This window comes from Aquarana catesbeiana, linkage group LG02 (assembly GCF_042186555.1).
Source record: "Aquarana catesbeiana isolate 2022-GZ linkage group LG02, ASM4218655v1, whole genome shotgun sequence".
Taxonomy (NCBI): Eukaryota; Metazoa; Chordata; class Amphibia; order Anura; family Ranidae; genus Aquarana; species Aquarana catesbeiana.
The window spans coordinates 104,182,476-104,200,583 of record NC_133325.1 but is presented as its reverse complement, the minus strand read 5'-3'; the positions used below and the strand labels follow the sequence as shown (position 1 = coordinate 104,200,583).

Genomic DNA, 18,108 nt, shown 5'->3' with positions numbered 1-18,108 from the left:
GAAAAGGAGGATCTGTGCATACAAGATCAAAAAAGCCTTTTTACACAATGCAGAGGATTAACCCCTTAGATTCCACAGTGAGTATAACAAGCATTGTTTACTGTATACACAGACTGTTTTTACTGTTGTGGGTTTAGTAACACTTTAACCACTTGCCGACCGCCTCCTGTAGATATACGTTGGCAGAATGGCACGGCTGCGCAAAGTAACATACACGTACGTTACTTTGAATTTGCCACGTGCCTGCCGCGAGCTCCGTGAATCGGGTCGCGGGTCCCGCGGACTCGACCGCCGCGGGGATACCCGTGATCGCCTCACGGAGAGGACGAACGGGGAGATGCTAATGTAAACAGCATCTCCCCATTCTGCCTAGTGACAGTGTCACTGATCTCTGCTCCCTGTCATTGGGAGCAGAGATCAGTGACGTGTCACACAGAGCCCATCCTACCTAGAGTTAGAACACATCCCTAGTACTGACTTAACCCCTCCCCACCCCCTAGTGGTTAACCACTTCACTGCCAGTGTCATTTACACAGGAATCAGTGCATTTTTATAGCACTGATTGCTGTATAAATGACAATGGTACCAAAAATGTGTCAAAAATGTCCGACATGTCCGCCATAATGTCGCGGTCACAATAAAAATCGCTGATCGCCGCCATTATTAGTAAAAAAAAACTTATTAATAAAAATGCCATAAAACTATCCCCTATTTTGTAAACGCTATAACTTTTGCGCAAACCAATCAATAAACGCTTATTGCGATTTTTTTTTACCAAAAATAATGTAGAAGATTACATATCGACCTAAATTGAGGGAAAAAAAATTTTTATATATTTTTTGGGGGGGATATTTATTATAGCAAAATGTAAAAAATAATGCGTTTTTTTCAAAATTGTCGCTCTTATTTTGTTTATAGCGCAAAAAATAAAAATTGCAGAGGTGATCAAATACCACCAAAAGAAAGCTCTATTTGTGGGGGAAAAAAGGATGTCAATATTGTTTGGGAGCCACGTCGCACGACCGCGCACTTGTCAATTAAAGTGACGCAGTGCCGAAACAGAAAAAACGCACTGGTCAGGAAGGGGGTAAATCCTTCCGGGGCTGAAGTGGTTAAGGTGCACAAAGATATATAATATCACCCAGACATAAAGATGTTAATATATGCCAACTGTACAAGTGAATTCTTTTCCAATAATTTTTTTTTTTTAATGGGTGTACAACATACACAACATGTCATGTGCTTTTACCCAGTAGATTTTCAAACCCTTGTGACAAGGCTCCCTAAATGTTTGAGTGGCACATATTCTGAAACAACATGATTAGACTGAACCATTTCTTATGTACTCAAAATGAAATAAGATGACGAAAACTGAGACCTGTAAATCAAAAGGGTTTGCAATTACCATGACAATGCTAATGTGAGCTGCTGCACACATGAACTGGTACCATAAACACGAATAAAGGGGATAAACTAGGTATTAACTAGGAGGAAGAGGGAAGAAGAAAAGGAAAATGGGGGGTATTCAAGAGATGTATCCCATCTTTTTATCCCTCCCGAGAGTTCCGTCTATCACTCTATACTATCTCTCCTGAAAGCTAACGTATCCAGGGGTCCAATATTTCTTTGAATAAAGGTAAATCTTCCATTGTAAACAATCATTTTTCTCTTATCATTATCCATGATAACTTTGAATTTATCAGTGAAAACTGAATAGACTAGAACCTCCATGAATTAGCTATTGCTATCCTGACTGCTAAGAAAATGAATAAAGTGAATTCTTTCATTAGATATTTGCACCTTGTTGCTCGCTGCATTTGTGTCCATGAATGGAGTGTGACTTCAATAACAGAGATTTGTATGCTCGGTCATTCTTATATGGATTCCATATAAGTACTTCCTCCCTGCCCAGTTTCCGGTGGTCTTACGAGGGCTGTATACAAAAGCCACCTGCTTTTTTCAGTGCAGTCAGAACTCAACAGAATTCATTCCTTTCCGTCGGAATAGGGTCTCCATGGAAACAGTTACATCATGATGATGCTCAAACCATGTCACTGGAATAGACAACATCATAATAAATTTGTTTCCTTTAAAAAGTGACCTCGATAAATTTCCCTCAAAAAAAAAAAAAAATTAGATGCGAAAAGAAGAAAACATCCTGTACTTACAGAACAAACACATTAGCTGTTTCTAGGTGTAACATCTTCCACTGCTATTGTAATGACTGATTAAAGGAGATTTTTATAACAAGGCAAGAATAATTATTCTAGGCCAATCTTCTGCTACAATTTGTTACTAAGGAGCTTGTGACAATGACGTGAAGGCTAAGCAGCTGCCCCCGTTTTCAACACTTCAGGTGAGGAAAGTGTTACCTAATCCTCAGGATGAAGGCAGTAAGAGCACGGAGTGCAAGAAAAAAAAAATTGCGATGTTCCTATAGCAAATAATTAGTAAATCCTCCTACCTGATGTGAGTAAATAGAACCTAGATAGTTGATATGGGCAAAACATTGAATTGTGTCTGCTCCAGTTTTCATACAATAATATAATTTCTTATACAATGGCAATGACTTTAACTCTTTCATGACCAGAGATCATTGTAGCCTAAATGCCCAGGCCATGTTTAGCGGAGTGCTTTGGTTAAAAAGTAACTCCACTTTTGTTAAGAAAAAAAAACAAAACACTGCCCTCTGGGTGTTCAATTTACATTGCAGGGATATTAACAAACATTGTTGCAGGTTTCTACCTGTTTATGCTCTGAAGAAATAGCTGTTTGTCCTTAGGATACTGATTTTTAATGCAAGTGACTAATTCATTTTAATCAGCTGATGCGCAATCTGATGAGAAAAGCTGCAATGTCTGCATCCTTTCAGAAGCTATTAACCCTTACAGAGTATCTCACCTATAATGACACTTCTTTTGCAGAGGATTCTTAAAACCTGACTAGTATCTTAGAGTTCTGTCAAGACCAGGTACCTGCTCCCCCCCTCAAAAAAGGTATCTAAAAATGATGGGGGGTGGAGAAGGAAAGCAGAACTTCCTCTTTTGGGTCAAGTTTCACTTTAATCTGTTGTGACCTATTACTTTTCAGATTTTAGAATGCTTTTACCTATGTATTAAAGATAAGATTTTTTTTGTTGTTGTTATTATTCCTTTTTATTTTTCTTTCATGTCGTTTGCATTCTAATGCCGCGTACACACGGTCGGACTTTTCGACCGGACTTGTCCGACGGACGCCGACGGACCAAATCCGGTGGACAATCCGATCATGTGTGGGCTTCACCGGACCTTCAGCTGACTTTTCCATTCGCAAATCTGACAGACTTTAGATTTGGAACATGCTTCAAATCTTTACGTCGTAACTCCGCTGGACCCAGAAATCCGCTCGTCTGTATGCTAGTCCGACGGACAAAAACCGACGCTAGGGCAGCTATTGGCTACTAGCTATGAACTTTCTTATTTTAGTCCGGTGTACGTCATCACGTACTAATCCGTCGGACTTTGGTGTGATTGTGTGTAGGCAAGTCCGGTCGTTAGAAATTCTGTTGCAAGTCCGCCATAAGTCTGTCGAAAGTCTGTCGGACGGGCTGTCGGACTTTTGTAGCTAAAAAGTCCGACCGTGTGTACGCGGCATTAACTAAGACCTTGAAACCCAAGTAACGAAAATGGAAATGGAAGTGCCACACCATTGCTACAAGGTGCAGACATAGCTTATTCTAATAAAAGTCAGGACAATCCAAAAAGTATACAATTTGTTTTGGGGGGCCAATAATTCTCCCTTCCACAGGGCTAGAAAAAAAGGACATCTCCATATCAATCAATATAATATATTGTATAGATATTAGATTAATATGGAGTTGTCCTTATTTTTTATGGAGATGTTCTTCTGTTTTTTTATTGGAATAAAACTGGATCTGGAGCCTTTAGCAGTGGTGTAGTGCTTCAATGTTTGTTAAATTACACTACAGGCCAAGCCAAGCCAAGAAGACTGTGGAAATCCTCTGGGGCGTAGAAGCTGCCTGACCAGGAACCAGATCATTTACATCAACATGGGTCCAGCGTTATTTTTCCACTTTCCTCAACTTGAAACTCAAGCGACCATTTTCCTTTGACTATGCAGTGCAAAGTAAAAGAGTCACTTAACACCCCACCCTGCCCATTCTCTCTAGCAGTATGGTCCACCACCTTGACTCGTTCCCGCGGCACTCCATTCATTCTGAAGGAAAATAATATACCCAGAACAGTTCTATCACATGAGGCCTAGAAGGAGACCATAGTTCCTAGTAAACTGATGGTTTTTAGCTGACTATTAAGTTTCCCAGTTCATGAAGCTAAAAGAAGCCGCTTAGGAGATAGGAAAGAGTATGTGCTTGCTGCTGGTAAGGAGGTGTTAAGTGACCCTCTTTTTTTGTCCTGTATGGGCAAAGGAAATATTCACTTTAAGAGGAGCAGCAAAATTAGAAAGAAGCAGACAAGAGCTAGGCAGTAGGTTGCATTCTTAATCTATAGAAACAGCCACAATAATGTCATTCAAGTGTACTTATGTAAAATGACCCCACCTGTGTAGAAACTAGAGATAGAGATATTTTACATTTATCCAATCCTGCCAATTACTTTTCTAAGTTAGCTAAGGGAAAATGGAACCCAAAGGGACTTAGTCATTTTCTTTGGTGGGATGACGAGGCCAGAAGAATGCATCAGCAAGCATCACTGTTATCTGTATAAGTGGTGAGTCAGGAGAAATAATAATATGAACACCTCCTGGATACCTCCATGCTGAACTAAATAAGAACTTCAATTGTAAAATCCTTAACAGCAGATCATATCAAGCATGTAGTTCAATTACTTCTCCTGACCCATTCTGCAAGGGCACAGTGTGCTTCACTAGGGGCTTGCCATTTATCTACATGCAACTGGTGTTTTCCAGATGCTCCCTCACATTATCTGCCTTGTCAGCTAGCTCTACAGCCTAATGAGAGATAATGTGTAATAAAGATTACCAACGACAAACTTTCAACTGTTCAGTATTAGGAAATTTTATTTTATTTTTGTATACATTTTATTTATTATCTAGGGCCAAATAAGAGTTTTTGACATTAATTTTCACTCTTTCCAGTCAGTTAAAGCAGACCTTACAAACAAATGCAAGGTCCACCTATTCAATACTAGACCACTCCAAGTGTCTCCACAAATGTTAGTGTAGGTGATAAAATCATGTACCTGTTGTAAACATGCACCATGTGTGGAGCCTCACTGAGACTAGAGTGTCCATACAGACACTCAGGGGTTGATTTACTAAAGAAGAATAGGCCCTCTGCAAGTGCAGTTGCTACAGAGATTAGTGAAAGAGGAAGGCTTCACTATGCAAAGAGTACCCAATCACATGCAAGGAAAATAAAACAAACAGCATTTTTGCTTACACATGATTGGATGATGGAAGTCTGCAGAGTTCTGCACTTTGCAAAGTGCACAGTCTATTTGCCTTTAGTAAATCAACCCCTTGGTCGTCCGTGCAGCAGAGCTCCACCTGCTACTGCAGGTGTCACACAGACAACACTGTGCTGAGGATTTTTAAAGCTGGGTGGGCAGAGCATCATGGGGATTTACAGACACTAGTTCCCCATCAGGTCAGCTCCCCTTGTGATTGATAGCATGTAGTGGGTGGAACCATAGCCAACAGACAGCCTGCTATTGGTTATATAATCTGTCCACTGCCTGTTGCCAATCACAAGAAGAGAGCGGACCTAATGGGGAACTAGTGTCCTCATCAGACTCCGCCCACTGTCAGCGTCTTTGGCTACTAGAGAGCTGTTGGCTGTGAAGTCAACAGCTTCCTTAACAATCAGTCACAGGTGGGGAGGAGGAGGCCGCAGCAAAGAACATGCCACATTCTACACAGCGTATAGAGACAGGCACTCTGCCTATCTCTCTACACCAAGTTGGAGTTAGTCCTAATTACTTCCAGTTTTGTTATATACAATCTGGAGATAATTATTTTTTTCAAGTTGGTGCAGCAATAACCCCTTTGTAGGAAAGTGGTGCTATTAAGAACTACCTGAATCTGCCGCACATGTGATAAAGCTACTGAAATGGGCAACAGGGCTTCTGGAATCTGACGCATGCCATTTTAAAGGGCCAAACTGCTACTTTTACTATTGGTAAAAGCCAGAATATGAAACTTTAGCTGATCAAAAATGTATTTATTGCACTGTAGAAAAGATGAACAAGAACTGCAGAGTGCTGTAGAAACTTAAGAAGGCTGCAGAAAACAGTCATAAAGCATAAAGCCGAAATTAATAACGATGATTATAAAAAGGAAACGGCACCACAATAACATCTACGTGAGGAAGGGTTAACACCATCCAAGAGGCTTTCTGGTCAGACAAGGAAGGAGGGTGCCATAAGCCATGTGGGGAATGATGGAAACCCGGTGGAAGAAAGGTGGTATTCAGCCCGCTGTCTGCAGCCTTGTTGCCACACTCCGCTGGTGTCCCCGATGGAAACAGCAGATTGCGGAGGGACACTGTGCTGACTGCTGAAATGTCTGGAGCCAGTGGCAGGAGGGAGCCAGGCTAGGCTGTGGGCAGCAAGGTGTCACCCGTCATTAGAACATGGTATCGGGGAGCCGAGCGAAGCCGATGGATTTGGGAGCGCTGGATGACATCAGTGCTGCGCCAGAGGCGAGAGGAACATGTAGTCACTGCAACCTAGCAGCTTGCGGTCCACAACACCATATGGGCTCCCTGTTCCCCTTGCCTCCAGCGCAGCACTGATGTCATCCAGCGCGCCCAAATTCATCGGCTTCACTCGGCTCCCTGGTACCATCTTCTCATGGCGGGTGTCACACCTCGCCGCCTGCAGCCTAGCCTAGCTCCCTTCTGCCACTGGCTCCAGACATCTCAGCAGTCAGCACAGTGTGCCTCCACAATTTGCGGTTTCCATTGGGGTTACCAGCGGAGCGTGACAACAAGCCTGTAGGCAGCGGGCTGAATACCACCTTTCTTCCAGTTCTGGTTATGACACCCATACACATGACTGATAGCTTTTAGCGCTCAAGGACCTTGTTGTTATTTTGCATTTTAAAGGGCCATACTGCCAGAAAACTGTCACTAGGACCTTACTGAATCCCCCCGTATGGCCCTACATCCTCTGCTTCAAAAATCCACCAACTTGGCTCTTCCTGCTCCTGTACACCATAAGTAAAATGAGTAACACTTTCCACTTTTCCCCTGCCCTTTCTAATAATATTTGTTGGAGCTCTTCTTTAAGGGCTGGTTCACACCAGATCCAGTACAGTGCATTTTTTTAATCTGCATCAAAAATGCATAGACAGTGTTTTCTATGTATTCCAATGGCCCTCGTTCACACCATTGCAGATTGTTCCAGTGAAGTCAACAAAAATATGTTGCATTTTTTTTATAGAACACATCTGTAACATGGCAAAACACATAAAAATACACACTGGAATGCACAAGTCCTGAACTGGAATGCAAAAAAAAAAAGGAAAAACGCACCAGAACACAACAAAAATGCACCGGAACACATCAAAAACACAGAAATGCATCCGGAACGCAGAAATTGTGGTGTGAACCAACCCTAAAGATGTGTCGCCAGCAATACACTTTATTTTCCTTGTTCAAGAAATATCCCACAGTCAGAACATTCTATATGCATGTTCACATAAAAAGTCAGACACCATCATCACATTATCCAGTTTGGGCTGGGAATGAAAATGTAAGTGGTTGAGCTTTCATGCAGACACTATCCTCATATCTCACAGACACCGGGGACTTTGTAAACAAATTGCAGGGATTATCTACAGGAAACACTCCTGGCTAGATGATGGGACCTTGTATGATAAACTAGATCACAAATTAGGTTTGTAGCCTACTTCTCATTTGTGAAGTCATTTTACGGCACATTCCAGCCTTTGTAAATCTGTTTTAGGATATAACCGTTTTCTCTTTAATGGCTGCATAGATAATCAATTAACAGGAGCGGAAATAGGGACTGGCTGTGTCCCCAAATATTCAAACATCTTCTTTGGGGACTGGGAGGACCTTACTGTCTTCTCATAAAACATGCACTTGTTACTTTGAACCATTCATTAACAATGTACACTATTTTACCAAAAGTATTGGGTTGCCTGCCTTTAGACGGACATGAACTTTATTGGCATCCCAGTCTTAGTCCATAGGGTTCAATATTGAGTTGGCCCACCATTTGCAGCTATAACAGCTTCAACTCTTCTTGGAAGGCTCTCCACAAGGTTTAGGTTTCAGTTCCAGCACATCCTTCCTGAGGACTGGTGACCAGAACTGGATGGCATACTTGAGATGTGGCTGAACCAGAGTTTTGTAAAGCGGTAGAACTATAGTTTTATTTCTTGAGTAAATCCCCTTTAATGCATGTTAATATTCTGCTTGCTGCAGCTTGGCATTGCATGCTATTGCTGAGTCTGTCATTTACTAGGACCCCCAGATCAGTTCTTCATCCTGGATTCCCCCCTAGCCTACAAGTACAACCTGGTGCATTGCTTTGACAAATTGCAATATCCCATGCACAAGCATGGAGGTTGTGGTTGGGTCCCTAGACATCCATTGGGCCCTAGGTTGCCTTGTGGATGATCTGACTCTGAGTCCTGGGTATATGAAGTGAGCATTACTCCTTTTTTGAATCAGCCTGTACACTACCTTTCACACATCTTATAGATCTGTTGTACTCATTATCTACCCAGATAAAATGGCACAACAGTATTTCTTATTATACTACATCCACCAGATAAGACTACACAGTACACATAACTCACTACCCACTCATTCCACGATACAACAGCATCATCTACTGGCCAAGACACGTTAAACAAATAATAATTTACTTTCAACAACCTGTGCTAATATTCATAGGAAAAAAGAAAAGCATATTTTAACACTCAGTCAGCTTAACCACTTCAAGCCTGGAAGATTTGGCTGCTCAATGACCTGGCCATTTTTTTGCGATTCGGCACTGTGGCGCTTTAACTGACAATTGTGCGGTCGTGCGACATGTACCCAAACAAAATTGACGTCCTTTTTTTCCCACAAATAGAGCTTTCTTTTGGTGGTATTTGATCACCTTTTATGCTATAAACAAAAGAAGAGCAACAATTTTGAAAAAAAAAACACAATATATTTTACTTTTTGCTATAATAAATATCCCCATTTAAAAAAAAACAAAAACAAATTTTTTCCTCAGTTTAGGCCGATATGTATTCTACATATTTTTGGTAAAAAAAATCGCAATAAGCGTATATTGATTGGTTTGCGCAAAAGTTATAGCGCCTACAAAATAGGGGATAGATTTATGGCATTTTTATTATTATATATTTTTAACCAGTAATGTCGGCGATCTGCAATTTTTATCAGGACTGCGCTATTGCGGCGGACACATCAGACACTTCTGATACATTTTTGGGACCAGTGACAATTATACAGCGATCACACTAGGGAGCGATCAAGGGGTTAACTGTGTTCCCTCACTGTGTTCTAACTGTGGGGGGGGGGGGACTAACTAGGAGAGATCACAGATCGGTGTTCACAATCAGTATGAACACACGATCAGTCTCTTCTCCCCTGAGAGAACCGGGATCTGGGTGTTTACACACTCAGATCCCAGTTCTCGCTCTGTCACGAGTGATCGTGGGTGCCTGGCCGTCATCGCGCCCAACGGGCACTCGCATCGCGTGCCCCCTAGTGGCCAAAAGGCGAAGCAACGTAAAGGAACGTTGTTTTGCCCAGGGGAGCCTACCCGCCACAGTAAAACTGCGGCAACCTGTCCATAAGTGGTTAAAGTGATATTAAAGTGGGTTTTTTTTTTGCCAAAATAAAAAAAAAGATGTTATACTTACCTGCTCTGTGTATCGATACTGCACAGAGTGGCCCCCTATGTTCTCTGGAGTCCCCAATTGGTGATCTCCGCTCCTGCTTTCCTGCATAGCAAGCACTGTAATATGGGGGCACCCGTGCAGGCGTGTGCATCCATAAACACACACATCGCTGCTCAGTCATGCCCCTGCTCCCCTCTCACAGGATTTGACTGACATGCCTACGGCTCCTGCTGCTCTCAAAGTCCCTTGTGAGATCAGGAAGAGAGAGCATTGATGCTGCAGTCGGCAATAGCGCTAGAGTGTGAAAGGACTCAGGTACATTTTTAGGGATGGGAGGGGGGGGCAGGTAATGGAAGGTTTTTTACCTTTAAGTGTTACTAAACCCACAACAGTAAAATGAGTCTGTATATGCAGAAAAGCACGCTTGTTATACTCATTGTGGAACCTAAAGGGTTATCCTCTGCATTGAATTAAAAGGCTGTTTGATCCTGTCTTCTCTGATCCTTCCCTTCTTCCACAGTCCCCAATATAGCTCCTGATAAGATAGAGTTAGGGGAGAAGCTGCACATGTTCAGTTTCGTGTATATTGCCATAGAGTTTCTTTTTTTTTTTTGGAGAGTGCATGTGATCAGCACAGGGCCAATCAGCACTGTCCAGACAAAGGGTCAGGGGTCCTGCATCTTGATAGGTCAATCAAGGGGAAATTATAACTCCTCCTACAAGCTTTAACCAGACACTGAAAGAAGTCACAAGAGTGCTATATATTGCTGAGGAGGAAATATATTTAGCAGTATATATTTACTAAAACTATTGCATTTCCATGTTCTGTGTACTGTGGGAGACCAGATATAATGAATGCAGGGTCCTGGGTTTAGTACCACTTTAAAGAGGAGTTCTGCCCAACACCACCCTCCCTCCCCCCGCTGACTTTTACTATTAGGGAACTTACCTGTCCAGGCATCCAGCTGTGTCTTCACCTGAGACGATTGTTGAATTGGGTGTTGGTGGTGCCACAAGGCTTCACTGCCGGTTTCCTACTGTGCATGCACAAATCGCGCTGTGCTCTGTGAATGGGCCGGCTGTGGGGGGAAGGAGGGGGGACGAACTTCCGGCTCAGTTTTCCACGGCGAACTGAGAAGGAAGTGGGAGCAGGTACCTATCAAAACCAGGTACCCGTTCCCCCTTCTCCCCAAAAAGGTGCCAAATATGGCAGCAGAGGGGGAGAGGAGGCAGACAAGTGGAGCTTCCCCTTTTGGGTGGAGCTCCACTTTAATGCAGAGAATGCATGGCAATTAATTTTTTCAAGGATCCATGTGAGAAAAAGTGGCTGCTGTGGAGGGCCGGACTTTGGCTTGGTATCAAGAGATCCCCAAATTTGACACTTATTAAGTAATTGAACAGTATTGACTGGCATATTCAAAGGCTTTGCATATCTTTTTATATCTTTTTCCATCTTTGTAAAGTTTCATTACCTTGTTATGCAGGTCTTTTGACTGTTCTTTTCTACCTCTTCATGGCTCAGTGTCTAGCCTGCTTAGAGCATCCATGTGAGAGCTAACAAACTCATTGACTATTTATACACAGACACTAACTGTGATTTAAAAAGCCAGAAATGTGGGAAATTAACCTTTAATTTGCATTTTAACCTGTGTGTGCCACCTTCTGTGTCTGTACCAAGTCCAAGCATTCCAGGGTATGTAAACTTTTTATCAGGGCCATTTGGGTTATTTCTGTTATCATTATGATTTAAAAAGGTTTAAAAAAACTGTGATAATGGCTTAATGTGATTGCTATCCTTAAAAAAAATATATATATATATATATATATATATATATATATATATATATATATATATATATATATATATATATAATTTCTTTTTAAAAAAATTATGACAATAAAATTACAACTTCAAAAAACTCGCCATACCTCTTACTAAATACCTTGGATTGTCTACTTTCCAAAAAGAGGTCATTTAGGGGATATTTGTACTGTCCTGGCATTTTTTGGGCCTCAAGAAATGAGGTCTTCAATACATCATATTTTCAGATACAGTGCCTTGAAAAAGTATTCATACCCCTTGAAATGTTCCACATTTTGTCATGTTACAACCAAAAACATAAATGTATTTTATTGGAATTTTATTTGATAGACCAACACAAAGTGGCACATAATTGTGAAGTGGAAGGAAAATGATAAACAGTTTTCAATTCTTTTTTACAAATAAATATGTGAAAAGTGTGGCATGTATTTGTATTCAGCTCCCCGAATCAATACTTTGTAGAACCACCTTTCACTGCAATTACAGCTGCAAGTCTTTTTGGGGATGTCTCTACCAGCTTTTCACATCTAGAGAGTGACATTTTTGCCCATTCTTCTTTGCAAAATAGCTCAAGCTCTGTCAGATTGGATGGAGAGTGTCTGTGAACAGCAATTTTCAAGTCTTGCCACACATTCTGAATTGGATTTAGGTCTGGACTTTGACTGGGACATTCTAACACATGAATATGATTTGATATTAACCACTCCATCGTAGCTCTGGCTGTATGTTTAGGGTCGTTGTCCTGCTGGAAGGTGAACCTCCACCCCAGTCTCAAGTCTTTTGCAGACTCTAACAGGTTTTCTTCTAAGATTGCCCTGTATTTGGCTCCATCCATCTTCCCATCAACTCTGACCAGCTTCCCTGTCCCTGCTGAAGAAAAGCATCCCCACAACATGATCCTTCCACCACCATGTTTCACGGTGGGGATGGTGTGTTCAGGGTGATGTGCAGTGTTAGTTTTCCACCACACATAGCGTTTTCCTTTTAGGCCAAAGAGTTCAATTTGGTCTAATCTGACCAGAGTACCTTCTTTCACATGTTTGCTGTGTCCCCCACATGGCTTCTTGCAAACTGCAAATGGGTCTTCTTATTGTTTTCTTTCAACAATGGCTTTCTTCTTGCCACTCTTCCATAAAGGCCAGATTTGTGGAGTCCACGACTAATAGTTGTCATGTGGACAGATTCTCCCACCTAAGCTGTGGATCTCAGAAGCTCCTCCAGAGTTACCATGGGCCTCTTGGCTGCTCCTCTGATTAATGCTCTCCTTGCCTGGCCTGTCAGTTTAGGTGGACAGCCATGTCCTGATAGGTTTGCAGTTGTGCCATACTCTTTCCATTTTTGGATGATTGATTGAACAGTGCTTTGTGAGATGTTCAAAGCTTGGGATATTTTTTTATAACCCAACCTTGCTTTAAACTTCTCCACAATTTTATCCCTGACCTGTCTGGTATGTTCCATGGCCTTCATAATGCTGTTTTTTCACTAAGGTTTTCTAACAAACCTCTGAGGGCTTCACAGAACAGCTGTATTTATACAGAGATTAAATTACACACAGGTGGACTCTATTTACTAATTAGGTGACTTCTGAAGGCAATTAGTTCCACTAGATTTTAGTTAGGGGTATCAGAGTAAAGGGGGCTGAATACAAATGCACCCCACACTTTTGAAATATTTATTTGTAAAAAAAATTAAAAACCAATAATCATTTTCCTTCCACTTTACAATTATGTGCCATTTTGTGTTGGTCTATCACATAAAATCCCAATAAAATACATTTACGTTTTTGGTTGTAACAGGACAAAATGTAGAAAATTTCAAGGGGTATGAACACTTCAAGGCACTGTATATACCATAGTTTGTGGACTCTATAACTTTCCCACAGACTAAATAATATACACTGATGTAGGTTATTTTCACCAAATAAATATTACAGAATACATTTTGGCCTAAATTCATAAATAAAGATTGTGTATTTGCAAAAATTTTCAGAAACAATGAAAAACTTTTTTTTTTCCCAAAATGTTCTGTCTTTTTTCATTTATTTAGCAAAAAAAAACCAGTGGTGAATAAATACCACCAAAAGAAAGCTCTAGTTGTGCGAACAAAATGAAAAAAAAAAAAAAATAGTAGGGGTACAGTGTTGCATGACCACGCAATTGTCATTCAAAGATGTGACAGCGCTGAAAGCTGAAAAGTGTCCTGGGCAGGAAGGGGGTAAAAGTGCCCAGTATTGAAGTGTTTAAGTAGGTAAATGTATAGGAAACAAACACATAGCACTAGGAATAATAACCAGAAAAGGTAACAATATAAGTAGAAAAAGCTGCTAGCACCCTGATATATTCTTCACAGTCCAAAAACTAATATGTACAAAATGTGTTGCACTACTAAGAAAAACATGATACAAAGTACTGTCCAAATAAAAAAAGAACAGTGCCCAAATAAACAAAGGTCTCTTGTTTGTTCCAGACAAAGCACCTCTTCACAGTGCTCCACCACTAATATGACTCTTAAAATCTGCTTACCAAACTTCAATAACTCTCAAAAAATAAGAGTCAAAGTTGTGCTTCTAATCACAATCCATATGGGTCACCGATGCTCTTCAGATGTCACACTTCAAAAGGTAAGATCACTCTCCACCAGGGGATTCCTCCGCAACACCCACCAAACAAGAGGATCTGTGTCTGCAGGTTAGTACCCAAAAAGAGAAGATCACATGCTCCGCATAGTGTTAAAACGATCCAACGTATGCTCAGCTCAGCCAACAGCCTAGGAATCCCCTGGTGGAGAGTGATCTTACCTTTGATGTGGATCTGCATTGCTGGACAAAATGATTGATGGTTGATTTACTTTGATTTGTTTGGGGGGGGGGGGGGGGGTCAGGGTTAAACAACCTGTCAAAAGCTATGTTTTGGTTTATGTTTGTCTTTTTGTGAATGAATAGCATAGCCTGGGATTCCTGCCCAGTACACTATCCCGGCCAGCGAGTATCAGTTCTGCAATATTGTTCTAAAATTAATGTTTATCATTTTTTTGTAGACAGATAAAGTTTTTCTTTGGTGGTATTTAATAACCACTGAGATTTTTATTTTTTGCTACATAAAAGAAAAACATATAAAATAAAAATGAACAAAACAAACAAAAATATGCATGTCAAAAATAAAAGGCCAAGACTGAATGAAAACCTCAAAAGTGACCGGTCATACACAGCGAGAGGATGGAGATGATGAAGTCTATAAAAATGAGATGTAGAGGAGAGGAGGTGGGTGAAAGGGTTAGGCAAAAAAATCCAAAACCAACCACAACCCTTCACCATCAATCAGTTGCCAACCCTTCATTCATTAAAGTGAAACTTCGCTCTCTCAATCAACATTGACTATTTTTCATCCTTATGCTGCTAGCATTAGTACATAGGAAAGTATATCATATTTACCTGTTTTAAACTTTTTTAATAATATTTCTTCAGTTACTTTCTGGTTTCCAGGCCTAGGAAAATGAAGTCATACATCCCAGGAGTCTTCAGAAGGGGAGGAGGGGTTTTCTCAGCTAAGCACACCCTCCTGCCCACTTATCTGAGCTAAGGGCAGAAGGATTCCAGGAAGTACTATAAATGCTACATGAATCATCTGTCCTTAGTCAAGATGGGCAAGATGGCCAGAAGTGCTGGGGGGGGGGGGGGGGGGTTAAAGTGATTTCTCAGCAAAATAAAGCATGAAGACATGAATGGATGGATACATTTGCTTTGAATATTAAACATGTATTAGGTAGTGTCTTTGGTTTGTGGTGCTCAGTTGCAGTGTAGTTCCACTTTAAGTACTCATTGACCATATTTTGCTTTCTGTCACAAGTCTTGTGTCTAATTCCTGATACTAATTCACAGTCAAGTTAAAGGTATTCCTAAAAGTGCTTGCAGTACCTTTCAGTCAACCAGGTGTGCTAGAAAGACTGAGGTTGTTCTTCGAATCGAGGGACGGAACAGAGAAACCAAATTACCAAGCGGCTCCTTCAGGGGCAGTGCTAGACTAATATAAATCCAGAGTACAGGAAGAGAGGAGAGAACAGAGTGCTGACACCTAACTTCAACCACATCATTGTTTTTCTGTTGAACTTTGAGGGTGGATTTCTCCACATTACCAACAGCTACACAGTTCAGTGAGGTCTTGTTTTAAAGCTTATTTACTGAGCCTTAAAAGGAGAAGTACAACCAAAGCTCATTTGGCTGTACTTCCTCTGTGGAGCACAGAAGAGCAGTTCGTTCTGCACTCCTGTGACCCAACGTCACAGTGTCGGTCCAGGCTCGGGCAAGATCACGACAATGAAGTCAGGATCCATCTACATGCCTGGACCAAAACCAGGCTCAGCCTCGCAGCGAGCCACTGAGGGCTTGAGACAGCTGCTCCCATCCCCCCCATACAGTGCCGGTCCTACCATAGGTCCCAGTGGGTCCAGCACTCTAAGAGGGGCAGCATACTGAACCACGGCTGCCTCTCCTTCTCTTCTATTTACCCAGCAAATTGATGACCAAGATTTTTTTCCAGCAGTTTTGTGTGTCATCATGACAACTGCCCACCGGGCTGCTCTGCCTGCCCCTATACTACCCTAGCCCACCCCTTTACTGCCATAGCCTGTCTATATAATACCCCAGCCTGCCCTCTACTGCCCTAGCCTGTCCATATACTACCCTGGGCTGTCTATATACTACCTCAGCCTGCCCCTATACTGCCCTAGCCTGTCTATATACTCACCTAGCCTGCCTCTATACTACCCTAGCCTGCCCCTATACTACCCTAGCCTGCCATTTGGAATTGAACATAATGGTAGGTCATATAATTTTGCATATACAGTAGACAAGGTGCTGTTGCATGTAAATCTGACTTTCTGATAAATTCCTGATAAATTTAATTTTAGTTTTAATTATCATGATATAAAATAATGGATGTGGGGGCCTTTTGGTGGGCGGAATTTTTTGGGGGGTGGGGGGGCAGCATTTCATTCTTGGACCCAGGCAGCACAATGTCTTGGGCCAGCTCTGCCTCCACAGCCCAGTACTCCAGGGAGCCCAGAGAACTGAGTGAATGGTGGTGTTTGATCGCCCAGTTCTCAGTGTTAGAGCCAGCAGGGGATAGATGCATCATCCACCTAGGTAAGGCCCCTTTCACACTTGTGCGACTTCAAAGTCGCGTGGTTTTACTGCGATTTCACGGGTGAGATTTTACCGCGATTTGGGATCAATACTACTTTGTACGACTTTACAGGGTTGGGGTTTACAAATGCTTTGACCCTCACACTATGAGTGACATATGAAGCTGCTTGTGCTTACAGCTGGTGCTTACAAAGTCGTACTGAAATCGTGTCTAGATTATTCAGGTACGATTTGCATGCTACTTGAGGGTTTAACATTGAGGTCTATGAACATCAAATCCCATGGAAGTTGGACCAAAGTAGAGCAGGGACTACTTTGAAGTCGGCACGACTTAAAGTCGTGCCAATATGAATGGTAGTCATTGAAAATCATGGAGAATGACTTGTCATGCGATTTTGCAGTACAAAATCGTGGGACAAGTCGTATAAGTATGAAAGGATTGGAAGCATTGATCAGCCATGGCAAGAACCAAGCAGACCGCTCGTAAGTCCACCGGAGGGAAAGCTCCCCGCAAGCAGCTGGCCACCAAAGCCGCCCGCAAGAGCGCCCCGGCCACTGGCGGAGTCAAGAAGCCTCACCGCTACAGGCCCCGCACCGTGGCTCTCCGAGAGATCCGCCGCTACCAGAAATCCACCGAGCTGCTCATCCGCAAGCTGCCCTTCCAGCGCCTCATCCGAGAGATCGCCCAGGACTTCAAGACCGACCTGCGCTTCCAGAGCTCCGCCGTCATGGCTCTGCAGGAAGCCTCCGAGGCTTATCTCGTAGGACTCTTCGAGGACACCAACCTCTGCGCCATCCATGCCAAGAGGGTCACCATCATGCCCAAAGACATCCAGCTGGCACGCCGCATCCGCGGAGAGAGGGCCTAATACACCCCCCGACCAACATCCTCATCACCTCCCACACAACATAAAGGCTCTTCTCAGAGCCACAAGAAAAAAAAAAAAAAAAAAAAAGTGCCCCAGACGACGTCAGAGTGTGACAAAACGTACGTCGGGCGTGCTGACGTGCTGCATCTACCGTCTGCAGGACGGGCGTTCGCTTCCAGCCGGCTGGCTTTATGTGCTTTTGTTTATCCATCTGAGTGTAAGTGCGATTTTAATATTTTTAATAAAAGGTGAAAGCAGGATTACGCTATATTGCTCTTCTTCTCTCCTTGGTGTACCTCCCTCGAGATTCATCCCTAGCTAGGGGTCATATCTCTACAATACAGTGAATACTGGATAATTGGGGAACAGCGTGCTTATTCCAAGCGAAGGTGGTGTGTTTTTCTTTGGTGGTC

At 42.2% G+C, this 18,108-nt stretch overlaps 2 protein-coding genes across 6 annotated transcripts in view; one reads left to right on the top strand and one right to left on the bottom strand.

Moving 5' to 3' along the window:
* DCLK1 (doublecortin like kinase 1) overlaps positions 1–18,108 on the bottom strand; it is a 535,308-nt gene that overhangs the window by 324,552 nt on the left and 192,648 nt on the right. The window lies entirely within an intron of this gene.
* Positions 17,285–17,747, top strand: LOC141129771 (histone H3-like). The gene has a single exon (XM_073617854.1). The coding sequence runs from the start codon at positions 17,285–17,287 to the stop codon at positions 17,693–17,695; it is 411 nt and encodes a 136-aa protein (XP_073473955.1). The 3' UTR covers positions 17,696–17,747.